The sequence below is a fragment of the Ornithorhynchus anatinus genome, chromosome 17 (assembly GCF_004115215.2).
Source record: "Ornithorhynchus anatinus isolate Pmale09 chromosome 17, mOrnAna1.pri.v4, whole genome shotgun sequence".
Taxonomy (NCBI): Eukaryota; Metazoa; Chordata; class Mammalia; order Monotremata; family Ornithorhynchidae; genus Ornithorhynchus; species Ornithorhynchus anatinus.
Window position 1 is genome coordinate 19,576,234 of NC_041744.1, and position 18,780 is coordinate 19,595,013.

The window sequence follows — 18,780 nt, forward strand, 5'->3', positions numbered from 1 at the left end:
GTTAGAGCACGGGCCTGGGATTCGGGCTCGCTAGACTGTGAGCTCACTGTGGGCAAGGGACGTGTCCCCTCCCAAGCGCTTAGTACAGTGCTTTGCACACGGTAAACGCTGAAAAAAATACAATTGGATGAATGATTGAGTCAGAAGGACCTGGGCAAGTCTCTTAACTTCTCTGGGCCTCAGTTCCTTCCTCTGTAAAATGGGGGTGAAGACCGTGAGCCCCATGTGGGACATGGATTGTGTCCAACCTTGTATCTACCCCAGTGCACATAGTAAGCACTTAACGAATAGGGATTGTCTCTAATTTGTCGCTGAATTGTACTTTCCAACCGCTTAGTACAGTGCTCTGCACGCCATTAAAGGAAAAAAAAAGAGGAAGGGAGACCAGAGGGAATCTCCTCATTTACCAGGTGAGGAAACCGAGGCTCAGAGAAGGGGAGTGACTCGTCCAAGGTCACACAGCAGGCCACTGGCGGGGCTACGATTAGGACTCAGGTCCTCAGATCCCCAGGCTCTCTCTACTAAGCCATCTTGATCCCTAAACTTCTAAAACTGAGAGAAAGGAAAATTAGTTACTGTCTTATCAAAACTGCTGTTTGGAATTAAATCAATTTGAAATTTCAGTGTGTTTTTTTTAACTGCAGTCCCTTCTACCGGCCACCTTCCCCATTTCCTGCCCCTTTCAGTCTTCTGGCGTATTTTCCCCAAATTAGAGGAGTCAACAAATAGTGGCATTTACTGTGCACTTAGCGTGCAGAGCACTGTACTAAGCGCTTGAAAGTTACCGCAAAGCACAAAACAGGGAAAGAGCAAGGTACCAGGAGTCAAAAGATCCCCGGTTCCAGTCCCAGCTCTGTCCCCGGTCCGCTGGGCGGCCCTGGGCAAATCACCTCACCTCTCTGTGCCTCAACTTCCTCACCTGTAAACCATATCCATGGAGCTGCCCTTCGTATTTGCAGAAGACCCTGCCGAAGGCAAGGTTCACCTAAGAAAAATGTTTATCGGTCGCCATTTTCTCTCCTCAAACTGTGAATCCCGTGTAGGACAGGGACTGTCCGCTCCGATTGTCCATCTGCCACAACGTATAGCACAGTGTTTGGCAAATATTAAGAACTTAACAAATCCCAGGCGTTACCATCACCATTATCTTTATAGTCACCATGATTATTAGTCCTTTTCCCCGCCCTCCTTTCCTCTTAGCCTGAGAAACAAAGATAGTACCTGATCTGATGAAGAATATCTCTGTGCTTGAATTCTAGTAATAAATGACTGTTTTTTGATCGTGGGGGAACGTGATCAGTTTAAGCCTCCGTTTCTGCCTCTGATTTTTCCCGTGTTCCCGAAAGTCAGTCCCCTAAGAGCTCGTTCAACGGAGGATAAGAGCCCACGCCCATAGATCACGGTAAAACGGTCAGTAAATTCATCTTGTCGAGATCAACTCCGAGGAGAGAGAGAAAATATGTCTATCTAGTGAGTGCACATAGCAATTCGCAGCATAAATTCAACTGAGCATTTAGCTGGGAAAGGGAAAATCCAGACGATCCACACCTCCGTCTACTCTCTCAACCCCACGTCGTTTCCGTAAGGAGTAGATCCCGTTCGGTCGAAACCGAGGAGGTGACGGGGGGAGCGGGAATAAATCTGGAATTTGGCCGGCCGCTTCCACGTCGATTCAACCCGGGATAGATGCTGATTATCAACTCCTCCCGACTGTAACATAAGCTTCTTGAGGGCAGCCGTGGTATCTGCCAACTCTGTTTTATTGCACTCTCCCCAGCGCTCCGCGCCCAGTGAATGCTTAATAAACGCCACTGATTGATCAATAGGCTGGGCTTCCCTTCGTCTACAGTGGTGTTTTTCCTCCCCTTGGGTCTGTCTGTTGGTTCAGAGGCTCTTAGGGCTCATCGATCGCCGGTATTTATCGAGCCCTCGCTGCGTGCGGGGCAGCGTCCCGAGCGCGAGTGGACTCCGGCGCAGTAGACGGCGCGTGAGCGAATTTTGTAACCCGAGTTTGGTTGTGTGCTCTGCGGCCCTGTCGGATGGGGATTGAGACCGTGAGCCCCCACGTGGGACGGGGGTCGCGTCCAATCCGATTTGGATCCACGGCGGAGCTTAGAATCCCGGCTCTGCCGCTTGTCTGCCGTGCGACCTCGGGCGAGTCACTCCACTTCTCTGGGCCTCGGTTCCCTCATCTGTAAAATGGGGATTGAGACTGTGTGAGCCCCACGTGGGACAGGGACTGTGTCCGATGCGATTTGCTTGGATCCACCCCGGTGCTTAGGACAGTGCCTGGAACATAGTAGGCACTCAAACACCATCGTTATTATTATTACTATTATTATTATTAACAGCGTCTGGCCCATAGTAAGTGCTCGACCACCACCGTCGTTACGATCATCATTAGTCCTCATCCAGGACATGGGCCAAATTCAGGGAGAGAGAGGAGGCTTCGCTTTTGAGAAATAAAAAGCCAGAGGGACGACAGTGTAGAACAATCCATTTTTATCAAACATTTATGCAAAGATAAAATATTTTGTACACCGTAAATGCGTCGAACGGAATAGTGGCTACATTACGGGCTCATGAGATGAAAGAAAACTGGGACCTTGGCCTCGGCTTCGCCACAAGCGTAGGGGTGGTTCCGGGCCTGACCCTCGCCCCCGACCCGATGAACCCCAGAAGCTCCCTCCAGCAAAATAAGCACGGCGTCATTCTTCACAGCGCACGTCCAGCCAACGGATCACAAACACGGGAAAACGATCGGCGCGGAGACCTCTTCCGGGGGCTTTCGGTTCGACCGGCTGACCCTCGGAGGCGGTCGAGCCATTCCAAGCTGAGGGGCGGAGGCCGCGGGCGAGGCCCCGCCCCCCGGCAGTCGATCGGGGCTATCTACCGAGCGCCTACCGGATGCAGAGCGCCGTCCCAAGCGCCCTCGGTAACCTTCCTTCGCCTACCCGGAGGTCCGCCTCCCCCCCGGCCGCTAGACCTCCATGCTCGTCTCCTTCCTCGAGTTCTTGGAAATCCAGAGCGTGGACTGGTTGGCGTTCGTCTGAGTTCTTCCTTTACTGAAGGACGGAGGGGAAAATCGAGAGGTTGGTTAGAGCTGGGGGGCTCCGGGAGGGGACGCGAAGCTCGGGGGGCTGCTCTCCGGGGCCTCGGACGTTTGGGGGTCTCCTCTGACCTGCTGGCAGCGTGGTCCAGTGGGTAGCGCCAGAATGACCTGGGTTCTAATCCCCGCCCTGCCGTTTATCGGCTCTGTGACCTCGGGTGTACGGCGTCGCTTCTCTGGGCCGCGGTTCCCTCGTGAGTCAGATGGAGATTAAGACCGTGAGCCCCATGTGGGACGGGGACTGTCCAACCCGATTTGCTTGTAATAATAACGATCGTGTTGGTATTTGTTAAGCGCGTACCCTGTGCCGGGCACCGTTCTAAGCGCTGGGGGAGATACCGGGTCATCGGGTTGTCCCACGTGAGGCTCACGGTCAATCCCCATTTTCCAGATGAGGGAACCGAGGCCCAGAGAAGTGAAGTGACTCGCCCACAGTCACCCAGCTGCCGAGTGGCAGAGCCGGGATTCGAACCCGTGACCCCCGACTCCCAGGCCCGGGCTCTTTCCACTGAGCCACGCGGCTTCTCGCGAGCCACGCTGCTTCTCGTATCCACCCCGGGGCTTAGTACAGTGCCTGGCACAGAGTAAATGCTTAAAAAAAATACCATGATGCTAATAGTTCTAGTTACCTTTTGTGAAGCATCTGGAAACAGCAGGTCCCAAAAGCCACCAGGATCAGCAAAAGCAAGGGAATCGTCGGAATAACCACATAAATGAGGTTCGGAATTAAACCTAGAAGAGAGAGCGGGCGTGAACAACAGCAAGAATAATTCCCTCGGTGGAGGTTTTATTTCTCCAAAGCGTTTTCCGTTAATTATCTCATTTTACCCTCGCCACCGCTCTCTGGGGGGGATAGGAATCATTACCCCATTTTACAGATGAGGTAACTGAGGACCCGGCGGGTCGGTGACTTGCCGAAGCTCACACGGCCGGCAAGAGGCGGGGCCTCTTGACCTGTCGGTCCGCACGCTCCCCTCTCTGCGTCGGACAGCGCTTATCCTCCCGCCAAAAACCCTAAACCCGCGACGGGATCGTCCGGGGAGTCGTACAGCGCCGGAGCGGCGAAGTAAAAAAACCGACGTCTCCTCGGAAAGGTAACTTCCAACGTCAGCCGATCCGCGGAATTAATCGAGCGCTTGCTGTGTTCTGGGCACCGTGCTGAGCGCTAGGGAGAGTACGACCTAAGGGACGCATCCCCTGCCCACAACGGGCTCACGGCCTAGGGGAGCAGCGTGGCCTGATGGCAAGAGCACCGGCCTGGGAGCCGGCCGGCCTGGTTTCTTATCCCAGCTCCTCCATTTGTCTGCTCTGTGACCTTGGGCAAGTCACTTTACTTCTCTGGGCCTCGGTTTCCTCATCCGTAAATGGGGATAAACTCCTCCTCCTCCTCCTCGGGACTGTGGGGGGGTGGTCTCCCGGGCTGCATCAGGATGTGTGTCTCTGGGCCAACCGTTGCCACGGGGACCGCTCACCCGTCTCCGTGACCACCACGTGGTAAGAATCTTCCGGTTTGCTCGCGTCGTGAGGCTTTTCCGCAGCTACCGTAGGCATGTCCTCTGAAACTGAAGACAGATGGGTGAGTAGGACCCGCAGAAAAGGACGTAACGTGGGCCGTCCATGGGGCCTCAGTCGGACCCAAAGCGTGATGACGACGGTATTTTTTAAGCGCTTCCTACACTTCCTAAGCGCCGGGGTGGATACGGGCAAATGGAGCCGGACACGGTTCCCCGTCCCACGTGGGGCTCACGGCCTCGATCCCCATTTTACGGCCGAGGGAACCGAGGCCCAGAAAAGTGAAGTGACTCGACCGGGGTCACGCAGCTGAGAAGCGGCGGGGCCGGTTTGGGAGACGCTCTCCCTTCTTTTCGTTTCATGCAACGGTGGATGGCTGTGACCCCTTTCCCCGTCACTCACCCGATGTCCAGGTTTTAAGGGTTCTTACCTTCCGTTCCTGTTCGGTCTAGTTCCACGGCACTCTCTGTTAAAGCAAGAGTTCAGTGAAATAACAGATCAGATACCTTCCACCGAGTCTTTTTCACATTTCTTTTGCGTGGGATGACTATGATTCTTTCCCACACTGAAAATCCAGCGGGAAAAAATAAAAAAGACATAGGCCCCGGGGAAACAACTGCATAAAAGTTGGAATACACGCAGATGCATCGTATTCCTCGTCCTCATCGATGATGTTTATTGAGTGCTTGCTACGCGCAGAGCATTGTACGGAGCGCTTGGGAGAGTTTAGTCTAACAGTTGGGCAACAGGGCTTAGGGGAAAGAGCCCAGGCCTGAGAGTCAGAGGACCCGGGTCCTAATCCCGGATCCGCCAACCGCTTCCGGGCTGACCTTTGCCAAGTCGTTTCGCTTCTCTGGGCCTCGGTTTCCTCCTCTGCACAGTGGGGCTCATCGCCATACCTGTCCTACTTAGACTGTGAGTCCCAGGCGGGTCAGGGACTGTGCCCAACCTGATGAATCTGTTCCTCCCCTAGCGCTTAGAACGGTGCCTGGCACATAGCAAGTGCTTACTGGATACGACGATAATAATAGTCACAAAAATAAAAGCCTCCGTTGATTTTTCTGCTCAGTACGCTAAGTTGGCAAGTGGTTTCCAAGCTCTTTGGCGTCGTAGCCACCCAGGGCTGATTACGGCAGACAAATCCTGGATTTTCAGAGCGGACTCGAGCCGGAGAAAGGACGGTGACGGAGGGGAGAGCTACCCTCTAGGGCTTCGTACTTTCCGAGCGCTCAGTACGCTGCTCTGCGCGCAGTAAGCGCTCAATAAATACGATTGAATGAATGAATGAATGTCGGATTACGCGGCGCCTAAAGGCAACCGTGTCCGCCGCAGACCGGTTGTGAGGATCGATCAGTCAGTCGGAGGGACGCCGAGAGGGGCAGGGGAGGCTTCCGGCCCCGTGGTAGCACAAGCCAGGGCCGGCGCCTTCCTCGTCGAGGGCCGCCTCCCCCTCCCGTCCCCCCGGCCAGCTGGGGCACGGCCCTACCTGGCTCATACTTGCAGATAAAGTTGTGCTTCATGTTGCACCTGTCGTCATTCCACTGGTAGAGGTAAGGGCCGCCGAGGCCGGGGTTGGCCGTCGGCTGGTGGTACATCACCACGCACGCCTCGCTTCCACAGGAAGGTTCGTCCGTGTACCAGTTTCTGCGGAGACACGGGCCGGGGAACGGGCTTTTGACGCTCCGCGGAGGCCGCCTGGCCCAGGGGATAGATCGAACACGGGCCGGCTGGGTGACCTAGGGCAGGTCCCTTCACTTCTCCGGGCCTCGGTTACCTCGTCCGTCAAATGAGGATCCCATGCCCGTTCTCCCTTCTGCTGAGACGGTGAGCTCCGTGTGAGACGGGCACTGCGTCCCGCCTGATCAGCCCGTATCTACCCCGGCGCTTACAACGGTGCTTGACACACAGTAAGCGCTTAGCAAATACCGTATTAAAAAGAAAAAGAGAGGTAGGGGCTCTGTCCGCCCGCCCCCCTCCCCCCCCTCCGTTCTTGGAGAAAGGAGACCCGGGCTCAACTGCCGGACGGGTCGCCGGACCTCTCGGGGACTCGTTTCCTACCCTGTGAAATGGGGACGATCCTACCGGCCACGGTTGTTCGATCAGTTGCATTTATTGAGCGCCCAGAGCCCAGTACAGTGAATTGAGGTGGAAGGGGCGTGGGGGGAGCCAAGCCGCCCGCCCGCCGCCCCCCTCCACCCTTCCCGGCCCGCGTGCCTGTACTGGTCGGCGCTTCCGTCGGCCCAGCGGTAGAGGTCCGGACAGACCCCCGCCGAGGCCTGACCCTCGCCGCTCCGCCAGAGCCCGATCCAGAAGTCCCCGTCGGAGAGGCCCGAGCCGGAGGCGGTGAGGTTCTGGAGCAGGCCCTCCATCAGCCGCTGCTCGGCCCGGCTCCGGACGCTGACCAGGGCCCCGCCGTCCAGCTCGCAGGCCTGGCGGGCTTCCTGGAAACCCACGCGCCGCGCCAGGTCCTGGAAGTAGGCGATCTTGTAGCAGGGCTGCTGGAGGGCTGGGTAGCACACCTTCTGACCTGGAGAAAGAGTGATGATGGTCGTCACCGTGACGGGATGGGCTAAGCGCTCACGAGGGGCCGGACACCGTGCTAAGCGCTGGGGTGGATACGACCCGACTCTGCCACTTGTCAGCCGGGTGACTGCGGGCAGGTCACTTGGCTTCTCTGGGCCTCAGTTCCCTCATCTGTCAAATGGGGATGAAGACTGTGAGCCCCACGGGGGACAACCTGATTCCCCCGTGTCTCCCCCGGCGCTTAGAACAGTGCTGTGCACACAGTAAGCGCTTAACAAATACCAACGTTATTACGGGCAAATCGGGTGGGACGCAGGCCCTGTCTCACGGGGGGGCTCACACTCGCTCCCCATTTTACAGAGGAGGGAACCGAGCTACAGAGAAGTGAAGTGACCCGCCCAAGGTCACACAGCGGGCAAGTGACGGAGTCAGCGTTAACAATAATAATAAAAAATAATAATTACGGATTGGTTAACCGCTTACTGTGTGCCCGGTACCGTACTGAGCGCTGGGGTGGATACAAGCAAATCGTTTTGGACACAGTCCCTACCCCACGCAGGGCTCACAGTCTCAATCCCCGTTTTACAGATGAGGTAACTGAGGCACAGAGAAGGGAAGTGACTTGCCCAAGGTCACCCAGCAGGCAGGTGACGGAGTCAGCGTTAGAACCCAGGTCCTTCTCGGTCTAAGGCGCGGTCCCTATCCACAAGGCCGCACTGCTGCAAGGTCACGCGATCGGGCGATCCACTGATCGAAGACCACAGAGTTGATTATTTTTGTAGATCCGACCACTCCGCTGGGGTCAAATAGGTGCGGTCACGGTGTTTGTCGGGGACTCCCTGTCCTCACTGCACCGTATCGATCAGCCGGTGCTATTTATGGAGCGCTTATTTGGTGCGGAGCACTGGACTGAGCACTTGGCAGACTATAATACAATGCAGTTGGTAGACAACAGTCCGATGAGTTGAATGCTCCATCGAACGAGGGTGAAGCTTAATCCAGAACTGTTCTCCCTCCCACTTAGATCACGAGCCTCACGCGGGACGGGGATTGGGTCCGACCTGATTAACCTGTACCTACCCCAGGGCTCAGTGTTTGACACATAGTAAGTGCTTAATAAATACGATTAAAACCAAAAAAAGAGGCAGCCATTGAGTTTGATGTATCTCAGGGTGTAGGGGGGGCATGTTGCGAGGAGATGTGGAATTTGAGGAGGGTTTTGAAGGTGGGGAGGGATGGGATTCTGTTGTTTTACTCCATCTTGATTTTGACTTATGGCGTATTCGAAGTTGGTCTTCCAGACTTCTTTCTCACAAGGCATGAGTGCGATGCGAGCCATCGGTATTGTCGTTTTTTTCTCATTCTGCCAACCGAGATGTGGCTCAAAAAATAAGAGTCCGCATTGACTTAGGTAAAGTGGCTCTTCTCTTCAGGCAGAGATGAGAAAACCGACACCGCGCTATCTGCGTCCCGCATTTTCTCTCTCCTCTGTCCTTTCCTAGAAAAAGAGATCGAAATGGCAACCGTAATAACTCCCTGGTAGCTTCCCGCCTCTGGGGTGAGCGTCTAAAATGGGATTTACGAAAAGGATCGCGCCGTACTGAAGTTCATCCCTGATGAGTTTCCTTTAAACGAGTGACTCAGAAATCATCCGACGCGTCTCGCCTTTGGACATTTCGCTACTCTTCTCTGGGTTTCCTCGTTCCTTTCGAAGACTGTCCCGTGAGGCTGGAAGACGGGGCACTTAAGAAGCCGAAGAGGCAGTGTGGCCCGGTGGATAGAGCGCAGGTCTGAGACCCTGATCCCGGCTCCGCCACTTGTGCGCTGTGTGACCTTGGGCAGGTCACTACAGTTGGCCGGGCCTCAGTTTCCTCATCTGTAAAACGGGGATTAAGCCCGTGAGCCCCACGTGGGACACTGGACTAGATCCGACCCAGCTTGCCAGCGCTTTTTGAGTGCTCTGCACATAGTAAGCGCTCAATAAATACGATTGAATGAATCTACCCCAGTGCTCAATACAGTGCCCGGCACATAGTAAGCCCTTAACAAATACCATTAAAGAAAAAATAAAGTTCAAGAGGCGAGCAGAGGGGTGAGACAGAGTGGGTCCGGGGGGAGGGGAAAGGTCGCCTAGAATAATCTTTGAGGAAAGCACCCAGAGCATTTTTTTGCATTCGACTTCCTCTTGGGAGAATGGAAAATCTGGCGTCGCTGCTTGGGGTGGAGAATATAATAATGATATCGGTGATATTTGCTAAGTGCTTATTACGTGCCAGACACCGAACTAAGCACCGTGGCAAATACAAGGTAGTCACGTCGGACACAGTCCCTGTCCCTCGTGGGGCTCGCAGCCTTAGTCCCTATTTTACAGATGAGGTGACTGAGGCCCAGAGAAGTGAAGCGGTTTGCCCGAGGCCACACAGCAGACAAGGGGGCGGAGCCGGGATCAGAACCCGGGGCCTTCTGACTTCCAGCCCCGTGCTCTATCCGTTCGCTGATGTTCGCCTCGTTCATTTGCAGTCAGTCGAAGGTATTTAACTGAGAGCTTACCACGTGCTGAGCACCGAACTAAACGCTCGGGAGAGGACAGTAGAGTCCGTAGAAGCGGCCCCTGCTTTCAGAGAGTTTACGGACCCCGGTCGGCCGAACCCTGTACTAAAGTGCTCGGGCGAGGACAGTAGAATGAACAGGAATTCCAGAGAAGCAGCTTGGCGAAACGGGTAGAGCCCGGCCCTGAGAGTCAGAAGGTCATGGGTTCTAATCCCGGCTCCGCCGCTTGTCTGCTGGGTGACGTTGGGCGGGACGCTTGACCTCTCTTAAATTTGGAATTCGAGGAGGGTTTGGAAGTATTAAATTAAATTCTCTTAAATCTGGGAGTAACTGAGGAGAGGACTTCATCTGCAAAATGGGGATTAAGACTGTGAGCCCCGCGTGGGACGACCTGATTACCTTGTCTCTACCCCAGCGCTTAGAACGGTGCTTGGCACATAGGGAGCGCTTAACGAGTGCCATCTTTATTAAAATGGCCTCTTCGTCCCCTAGGATGGACTCTAGACTGGATGAAGTAGACGCTAGACTGTAAGCTCGCTGCGGGCAGGGAATGTGTCGGTTCGTTAGTACATTGAACTCTTCCAAGAGTTTAGGACAGAGCTCTGCCCACGGTAAGCGCTCAGTAAATACGATTAAGTGAGTGAATGAACCGAACCCGTGGCAGAACCCAGTCAAACATAAAGGTACCAAAAACTAAGGGGAGAATTAGGGAGTTAAACCTATTTTTTTTTTTAAGCAAAATGCTCACCGTGTGGGGATGAATAATAATATATCGGAGAAGCGGCGTGGCCTAGCGGAAAGAGACCAGGCCTGGGAATCGGAGGACCTGGGTTCTAATCTCGGCTCTGCCGAGTGCTTGCCGAATGACCTTGGGCAGGTCTCTTCACTTGGTGGTGCCTCGCTTCTCCCTCATACTTAGACTGTGAGCCCCATGTGCGACAGGGACTGTATCCAACCTAATTCACTTATATTGTCCCCACCATTTGAAACAGTGTTTGATACATAATGAGTGCTCAACAAATACCATCAAAATGCTATTTATTGAGCCCTAAGTGGGTGCGCTAAGCACAGGGCTAGAACATGCAGGATAATCAGGTCTGGAGCTTTTAATAGCAAAGCAATGGGTATGAGAAAACTAACCCATTTGCCTTTGAATGATCTGATTGAGAGGAGTTCAACGATCCTGGGATTTTCTCTGGCAAACTAGCCCGTGGCCAAACCAGGATTCTCAAGAATCTTCCCAAAACAACACATCCGTCAAGTCCCTCGCAGTTTACGCTCAGATTTCCAGAGCAAAGATCGTGTTTGTTTCCTGTTTCGATGCAACGCGCTCCTTTGAGATCCTTCTCGTCCGGCCCGTATCCTGTTTGTTATTTTAGAAAAGTGTGGGATTTATGGTCTATGTGCCTTCTTTTCCAAATCCTAACCACTGCAGCTCCCCTGCAGGATTTTAGTAAATTATTATTATTATCATCATTAATATGTTAAGTGCACACTCTTTCAAGCACCGTTCTAAACCCCCGAGTAGATGTAAGTTAATCGGTTCAGGCACAGCCCCTGTCCCACACGGTGATCACGGTCTGCGTAGGATGGAGGACAGGCATCGGATCCCCATTTTAGAGATGAGGAAACCGAGGCCCAGAAGCAGTAAGTGACTTGTCCAGGGTCCCACGGCAGAAAACTGTTAGAAACGGAATCAGAGCCCCCATCCCCTAACTCCCAGACCCGGGATTTTTCCTAATTAGAGGGCTAAGGTCCTCCTCTTTCTCATCTGCAAGTGAAGCGGAGAAGCAGGATGACCTAGGGGAAGGAGCTCAGGTCTGGGCATCCGAGGAGCTGGGTTCTCATCCCCGCTTGCCATGTGCCTGCTCTGTGAGCTTGGGCCAGTCCCTTAGTTATCTGGGCCTCAGTTTCTCCTCTGTAAAATGGGAATTGAGACTGTGAGCCCCATGTGGGGCGGGGACTGTGTCCAACCTGATTAGCTTGTACCTACGCCAGGGCTAGCCATCATGCACGTCTGTCTCTCCCTGTAGTCCGTAAGCTCCTTGCGGGCAAGGATTGCACTCTCCGCAGAGCTCAGGACAGCGTCCTGCACACAGCGAGCGCTCAATGAGCACCGCAGATTGAGTGACTGAAATGCGGAATTTAAAGAGGACTCAAACCTCAACGTGCGAAGCAGTGTGGGCTGGCGGATAGAGCACGGGCCTGGGAATCTGAGGGCTCTGACCTCTGATCCCATCTCCGCCTCTTGTCTGCTGTGTGATCTTGGGCGAGTCATTTCATTTCTCTGTACCTCAGTCGCCCCAACTGTAAAATGGGGATTAAGACCGGGAGCCCCGGGTGGGCCACAGACTGTGTCCGACCTCGTTAGCTTAGATCTACTTCAGCGTTCAGTACGGTTCCCTTAACACAACACAAGCTCCTCAGATCAACAGGGGACAGTTCGAGGCAGTGAAACGACAGGACAACCGAGTATTCAAGGAGATGCTGACGGTATTAAATGCTCCTCCTTTAAAGAATTCCAGTTCCCGCCAGCTCTCTAGCAAGCGGCAGGCCAGAGGGTTCCAGGAATCACCACCGCACAGACGCGGAATAGAATCTTGTCGCCGGTGCCTTAGAAACCCTGAGAGACCTCCCTTAATTAGCCAGAGAGGGTTTTTCCTCGGGTTTAGAACTTGGCCCGAGACTCTCCCTCTGGGCTCGGTCTTGGCCAAGGGTAGACTGTTTTGGCTGCGCGCTGGAAGATTGTTTTATCTTTAAAAGAAGAGAGAGAGGAGCTGTTTCTATAATACAGAGTCGCGGTAATGCTCATCTAATTCAGGATTGGTTTCTGAATCCTGATCTCTTTCCCCGCTTCAAGTGTCGAGAAGCCTTAAGCGCCTCTTGAATTTCCAAAGTCTTTCCCCTGCGCCCCAGAAAACATTGTTTCCCAGAGGGATCTGAATATCCAGAAGCCTCAGAGGATCCCCTCTACCGTGACCAGCCAAACTCTCCCCACAGCCCATTTTAGCCCATTAGATCCCCAAGTAACAGAGTCTTCAAGCATTTCTCGGTTTCCGAGGCTGCGACCGTCTCTTTGGAGAGAGCATCTCATTCGATCAAGAGCATCTGAGCGCCCACGTTGTGCAGAACCCTGCACTCCGTGCCGGGGAGGGCACGGTACAGTTAGTAGTCGCTCTTCTTGCCCTCGAGAAGCTTACAGTGTGGCAGGTGGGCGGCTGAGGCTGAACACAGGCTTGGGAGTCAGAGGTTGTGGGTTCTAATCTCGGGTCTGCCGCTTGTCTGCTGTGTGACTTTGGGCAAGCCACTTAATTTCTCCGTGCTTCCGTTATCTGTAAAATGGGGATTAAGACCGTGAGCCCCACGGGGGACAACCTGATTACCTCGTATCTACCCCGGCGCTTAGAACAGCGCTTGGCACATAGTAAGCACTTAACGAATACCATAATTATTATTATTTTTACCCGTAGTCTCCTTCTCCTCGAGAACCCGCAGACCGTGGGGAATTGGGAGAAGTCTAGGGGTGCTTTGTACCCGTAGACTCCCGTCTAACCAGGGAAATGCCACCGCCATGAATTCAAGTCCTACCCACCTTCTCTTCGACGGGGATCGGTCTTACCCATTTGGCCCGGTTGACTTGGGCAAAATGGAACGGAGAAGAGAGACACAGTCTTGGGAATTTGAATTGGAACAGCGGAGGCAGGGAACGTGTCCGCTAACCCTGTGGCCTAGCGACAAGAGCACGGGCCTGGAAGTCCGAGGACGTGGGTTCTAATCCCGGTTCTGCCGTGGGGGGGTGGGCGGGGCTATGTGACCTTGGGCAAGGTCTCTGTACACTTCTCTATACCTCAGTTTCCTCATCTGTAAAATGGGGATTAATCCTACTACCTCCTAGATGGACTGTGAGCCCCGGGTGGGACAGAGGCTGTGTCCGACCCGATTAATTTGTATCTGCTTCAGTGCTTAGCAGAGAGTAAGCGCTCACCGGGTACCAAAGTATTATCATTATCCGTCTCCTAAGCATTTAGTACAGTGCTCTGCGCGTAATAAGTGCTCAATAAATACCACTGATTGCTTGGCGTATAGTAAGCGAAGAACAGATATTACAACCGTCATTATCACTGTTCACTACATGGACACTTAATACGTTTTCTCCAAAACAATGAGAAGCAGGATGGCCTAATGGAAAGAGCACGGGCCTGGGAGTCAGAGGACCCGTTTTCTAATTCCGGCACCGCCACTTGTCCGCTGTGTGGCCTTGAGCAAGTCACACTGCTTCTCTGTGCCTCAGTTCCCTCATCTGTAAAATGGGGACGAAGACTCTGAGCCCCATGCGGGACAGGGTCGGGGTCCTACCCGTTTAGCTTGCGCCCACACCGGCTATGAGCGTCTGGCTCGTCGTAAGTGCTGAACAGATACCGTTGGAAAAAATGAGAACCGCAAATACCGTTCCGTAGAAAAAACTCTTAAAAATTACACGGTCGACCGATTTACAGATCATGGAGGGCTCTTAAGAGGAGTGTGTGAACTTATCCAGCGGCCTGCAAGGACCAGAGTAGAGATTTTTTAATGGAATTGTTTTGATTAAAGAGGCTTTCTAGAACAAAGAGACCTCTTGTCTCGTTAAAGCTAATTGAACATGAATTTATCGTTTCGTTTAATGTCACGGTCTCGGAGATTGAAGGGGCGGATTGTAAGTGTTCGGGCGAAACCCAAACTCTCCTCCCTCCTCCCTCCCGCTTTGAATAGGGACCCTCTCTCCAGAAATAAGTTTCCCAACTCCAAACCCAAGGCAGTTAGAGAAAAATGTGTAATCCTGAATTCTGGTAACAGAAGCATTTCCATGTCCTCGGGGGTGTGTACACATCCTTGGAGGGATCTGAATCAATACGAGGGAAACGCAGGCTCAAAAAGGAAGTGGAGAAATACACTGAGGGAGCACAGATGAAGTTCAGTTTTAGCCTTTGGATTAAGTAGTCTTTTTATGAAAAAAAAATCTATATGACATTTCCTGATTGGAGGGGGAGAAGGGGAGGGGGGGCACCAAGCCATTAAATCATGAGAGTTCTCCCTTTTCTCGTCTGTGTGGAAGATATCTATTTCTTTGGCTTTAGTTCTGCTTATTAACTTAGCATTCCTTAAATTAAAAGCTCTTTCCGTAATAACTGCTTCCATTTTTCTCGGCCCCGCCATCGGGGAGTTGGCCATAATCGATTCTGCGTGCGTAAGCGTCCGTGGAAATTTTATGTGCGTCAGCAAGCCGTTGCCCCCGACAATTCAACGTGAAATTTGGATTTCTCACCGTTTTTCACTCAGCGTAACCCATTTATCGACGACGACGTCGCGGCCTTGGGAGCCCAGAAATCAGCAGGGGGGCTAGATAGAATCCGTTTGATCGGGATAGCGCGCGGGTCGACAGACTCTCCCGCCGTTAGGGGTTTGAGCTTTTCCACTTGGACTCATTATGAAAACCGGAGTCTCCGAATGCACAAAATGCCATGAGATGACACTTTTCCTCATCTCCCACTCCCTTCTGCGTTGCCCTGACTTGATCCCTTTGCTTTTTCCCCATCCCAGCCCCACAGCACTTATGTGCGTATCTGTCGTCTTATTTTTTGAACTGATGTCTCTCTAGACTGTAAGCTTATTGTGGGCAGGGAATGTCACTGTTTATCGTTGTAGTGGAATTTCCCAAGCGCTTAGAACGGCGCTCTGCACGCAGTAAGCGTTCCGTAAACACGAACGAACGAACGAAAAATAATAATTATTATGATAACTCGTTGTGGGCAGAGAACGTGTCTGTTTAGTGTTATATCGTATTCCCCTAAACGTATGGTACTAGGCCTCGGAGGGAGAGCCGGTACCTTACCCCCATGTGACAGAGGAGGAAACCGCAGCCCAGAGAGGTTAAGTAACTTGCCCGAGATCACACAACAGAGCAGGGACTAGAACCCAGATCCGCTGACTCCCAGCCCTAACCTCCTTCGCCTCCCTCTGCTTCCGTTCACCTCTAGATGCTCACGGCAGAGGAAATAGAAGACCGGTCCTCTCTCGGACCACGTGGACGAAGGCAGAGCCGGTTAGGAAAGAGAGCCGGATCCCATCTCTCATCGTCCCCCTGGAGACCAGAGGATTTTGATGTTGCCCTCAGCCCAGCTTTTCTCCTTCAGAACACAGGTCTGGGTTCTAATCCCGGCTCCGTCGCGTGCCTGCTGGGAGATCTTGGGCAAGCGACTTAACTTCTCTGCCCTTCAGTTACCTCATCTGGAAAATGGGGATCGAGACTGTGAACCCCTTGTGGACAGGGACTGTTTCCATTCTAACTTGTTTCGATCCCTTGGTATATAAGAAGCACTTCACAGGTACCATTATCATTATTATAAAATGGGAGGGTTTCACAACATGAAACCAAAGGGCCGATTGATTCCCTCGCCAAAAAGATGCCCCACCCCGAAGGAAGAAGATTCCCCTGGAAAAAACCCTCTGTGAAATGGCTGCTGGCTGTAGTTTGGGCACCGTGCCTGTGATTAATATACAGCTTGTTAAGTGGCCGGTCATAAGATTAGGCTGGCCCTTTCCTGCTCGATAGATACTTAAAGTAATTGCTTCTTTGAAAACTGCATTATCATCACTTCATGCCTCGCATAATATCAGGGAACCTCCCAGAGTCCAGGGTTGAGAAGATCCCCGCTCCTTCCCCGGACCTCCCCGGGGCCTCGGCGGAGGGAGCTGCGATGCGGCGGGCCACTCCCTCGCATCTCCAAAAAGGCGTTCTATCCGTCTGCCGTCAACGCCGGGCACTGTGCTGAACGCTGTGGATACGGTCCCCGCCCCTGCTCACGCTCTCGATCCCCGTTTTGCAGATGAGGTAACCGAGGCCCGGAGAAGGGTAGTGACTTACCCAAGGCTACACGTGGCAGAGCCGGGATTGGAACCCAGGTCCTTGCGACTCCCAGGCTCGTGCTCTACCCCCTAAGCCACGCTGCTTCTCTGGATTCTAATCCCGGCTCTGCCACTTGCTTGCTGCGCGACCTCGGGTCGGTCACTTCACTTCCCCGGGCCTCGGTTCCTTCGTCTGCAGAATGGGGATTCGATACCTGTGCTCCCTCCTATTTAGACGGTGAGCCCCATCTGGGACCTGATTATCTTGTAGCTTAGGATAGTGCTCGGCCCGTAGTAAGAACTTTAGAAGCACAGTTGTTAGTGTTGTGATTATTATGTGATTCATATACAATGGCATATGATACTGATAATATTATTAGTTGTGTCATTATGATATATTATGCGATATTCATATTCACAATGATGTAATTAAGAAGAAGAATAATAAGCTAGCCGCCGGCACCCGCCCAGTTCAGGGAAGACCATGGACTCACGGTGGCCTTGACCTACCCAAGGGGTTCAATCAGTCAAGCGGCGGCATTCATTGAGCACTTATTGAGTACAGAGCACTGAACTTCGGTTTTGGGAGATGCCAATACAGTGGTACCTCCCACAGAGTTCACACGCCTTCTAGGGAATCCAAGTGAGCGAACCCTTCACCCCAGGGGCGCGGCAGGTTGCCCCGAGACCTCCCAGAAACCTCCAGGACTTGGCATCCCGGCCCGCCGCTCGCATCTGATAGCCTGCCCCGGGATCGGCCGGGCCCGATTGGACACACCGACAAATTCTCCCACAGATGGTCACGCTGCCGTCGGGGTCTATTTCACGGTCGGGGACCGTGAAATCGCTCCCGACGAAAACACATCTTAGGAATTGTTTGAACATCAAGTAAACATCGTTTCTGCCAATTGGGGTCCTGGAAATCCAGTTCATTATGAACCTTCCAGATGTCGCCTCCGGATTCCCGAAAAACAGGGCCAAGGACGAGGGGTTTCGACCGCCGTGCCGTCAAACCGCCGGTTCTCTAAATGGCACGGCCAGGCGGGGACCGTAAGCTCGTCGTACTCTTCCCGGTGCTCAGCAGAGTGTTCCGCCCATAGTGATCGCCCGATAAATACCATCCATCGGGTACCTACACGTGCCAGCTTTACTCGGGCTCATCCTCCTCTTTCTCCGATAAATGGGGAGCCGTGCCCCGGCGCGAGAGGGGGGAATCATCTTAAAGCTCAGTCGGTATTATCGGAGCGTGTGTTTGAGGATGGCGTTGACAATTATTTTTAACATCTGTCTCTCCCGCCGTCTCCCCCCGGAGACCACAAACTCCCTGGCCTGTTAACTCTCCGTTACTTGCCCAAGCCCTGAGGGCTGTTCTCGCTAATAGTAGCAATAGCATTCTCTCTCCTTCTTTGCAGTCTCGCGTTTCCTCCCGTCTCCGGGACACGAAGGTGATGATAATGTTAATAGCGGTAGTTTTGAACTGCTTACTATGTACTAAGCAGCGGGGTGGATGGAAGCAAATCGGGTCGGACACGGTCCCCGGTCCGCACCGGGCTCACGGTCTTCATCCCCATTTTACACGTGAGGTAACTGAGGCACGGAGAAGTGAAGTGCCTTGCCCAAGGACACACAGCAGGCAGGTGGCAGAGCCGGGATTAGAACTCGGGTCCCCCAGGATATCTCCATTGGATGTCCCACCGACACCTCAAACGTGTCCAAAACAGCACTCCACGCCTTCACACCCAAACAAACCCTTTCCTCTCACCGACTCTCCTTTCACCGTAGACCACATCACCATCCTCCCTGTCTCACGAGTCCGCAACCTTGGCATCGTCCTCAACTCATCTCGCTCCTCCGGCCAGCACCCAGCGCTTCGAACAGTACCTGGCGCCTAGTAAGTGCTCCACGGATACCGTCATCGTCATCATCATCACAGTCAATCCCGTAGGAAATCCCGTCTACCGTCGCAACATTTCCGGAATCCTCCCTTTCCTCTCCAAACCGCTCCTGCGCTGATCCGAGGACTCATTATTTCGCACCCTGACTACCGCATCAGCCTCCTCGCTGACCTCCCTGCCTCCTGTCTCTCCACACTCCCATCTATCATTATTATTATTATTCCTATTATGGTATTTGTTAAGCGCTTACTATGTGCCAAGCACTGTTCTAAGCCCTGGGGGATACAAGGTAATCAGGTTGTCCCACGG

The 18,780-nt window shown here is 53.2% G+C and overlaps 2 protein-coding genes across 2 annotated transcripts in view; one reads left to right on the forward strand and one right to left on the reverse strand.

The window, feature by feature from the left end:
* Nucleotides 1–2,837, forward strand: part of TMPRSS15 (transmembrane serine protease 15) — a 62,193-nt gene extending 59,356 nt beyond the window's left edge. The window contains exon 29 of the mRNA XM_039914552.1: nt 2,722–2,837. Coding sequence (XP_039770486.1) covers nt 2,722–2,837 — 116 coding nt within the window. The remainder of the gene's footprint in view (nt 1–2,721) is intronic.
* On the reverse strand, nt 2,488–8,483 carry CHODL (chondrolectin). Its single transcript, XM_039914553.1, has 7 exons — nt 8,400–8,483; nt 6,836–7,227; nt 6,108–6,265; nt 5,052–5,087; nt 4,582–4,671; nt 3,739–3,841; nt 2,488–3,065 (listed from the first exon to the last, which is right to left on the reverse strand). The coding sequence occupies exons 1-7, from the start codon at nt 8,481–8,483 to the stop codon at nt 2,981–2,983; spliced, it is 948 nt and encodes a 315-aa protein (XP_039770487.1). The 3' UTR covers nt 2,488–2,980.
* Nucleotides 8,484–18,780: the final 10,297 nt, after the last annotated feature.

Excerpts from the sequence above, each read along its gene's own strand:
- CHODL (XM_039914553.1), bottom strand. The coding sequence starts at position 8,483 with ATGGCTCGCATCGCACTCATGCCTTGTGAGAAAGAAGTCTGGAAGACC. Across the intron at positions 7,228-8,399 it reads TAAGTCAAAATCAAGATGGA|CGCTTAGCACGGTGTCCGGC; the intron begins GTAAAACAACAG and ends TATCCACCCCAG. Across the intron at positions 4,672-5,051 it reads AGACCGAACAGGAACGGAAG|TTTCAGAGGACATGCCTACG; the intron begins GTAAGAACCCTT and ends ATCTGTCTTCAG.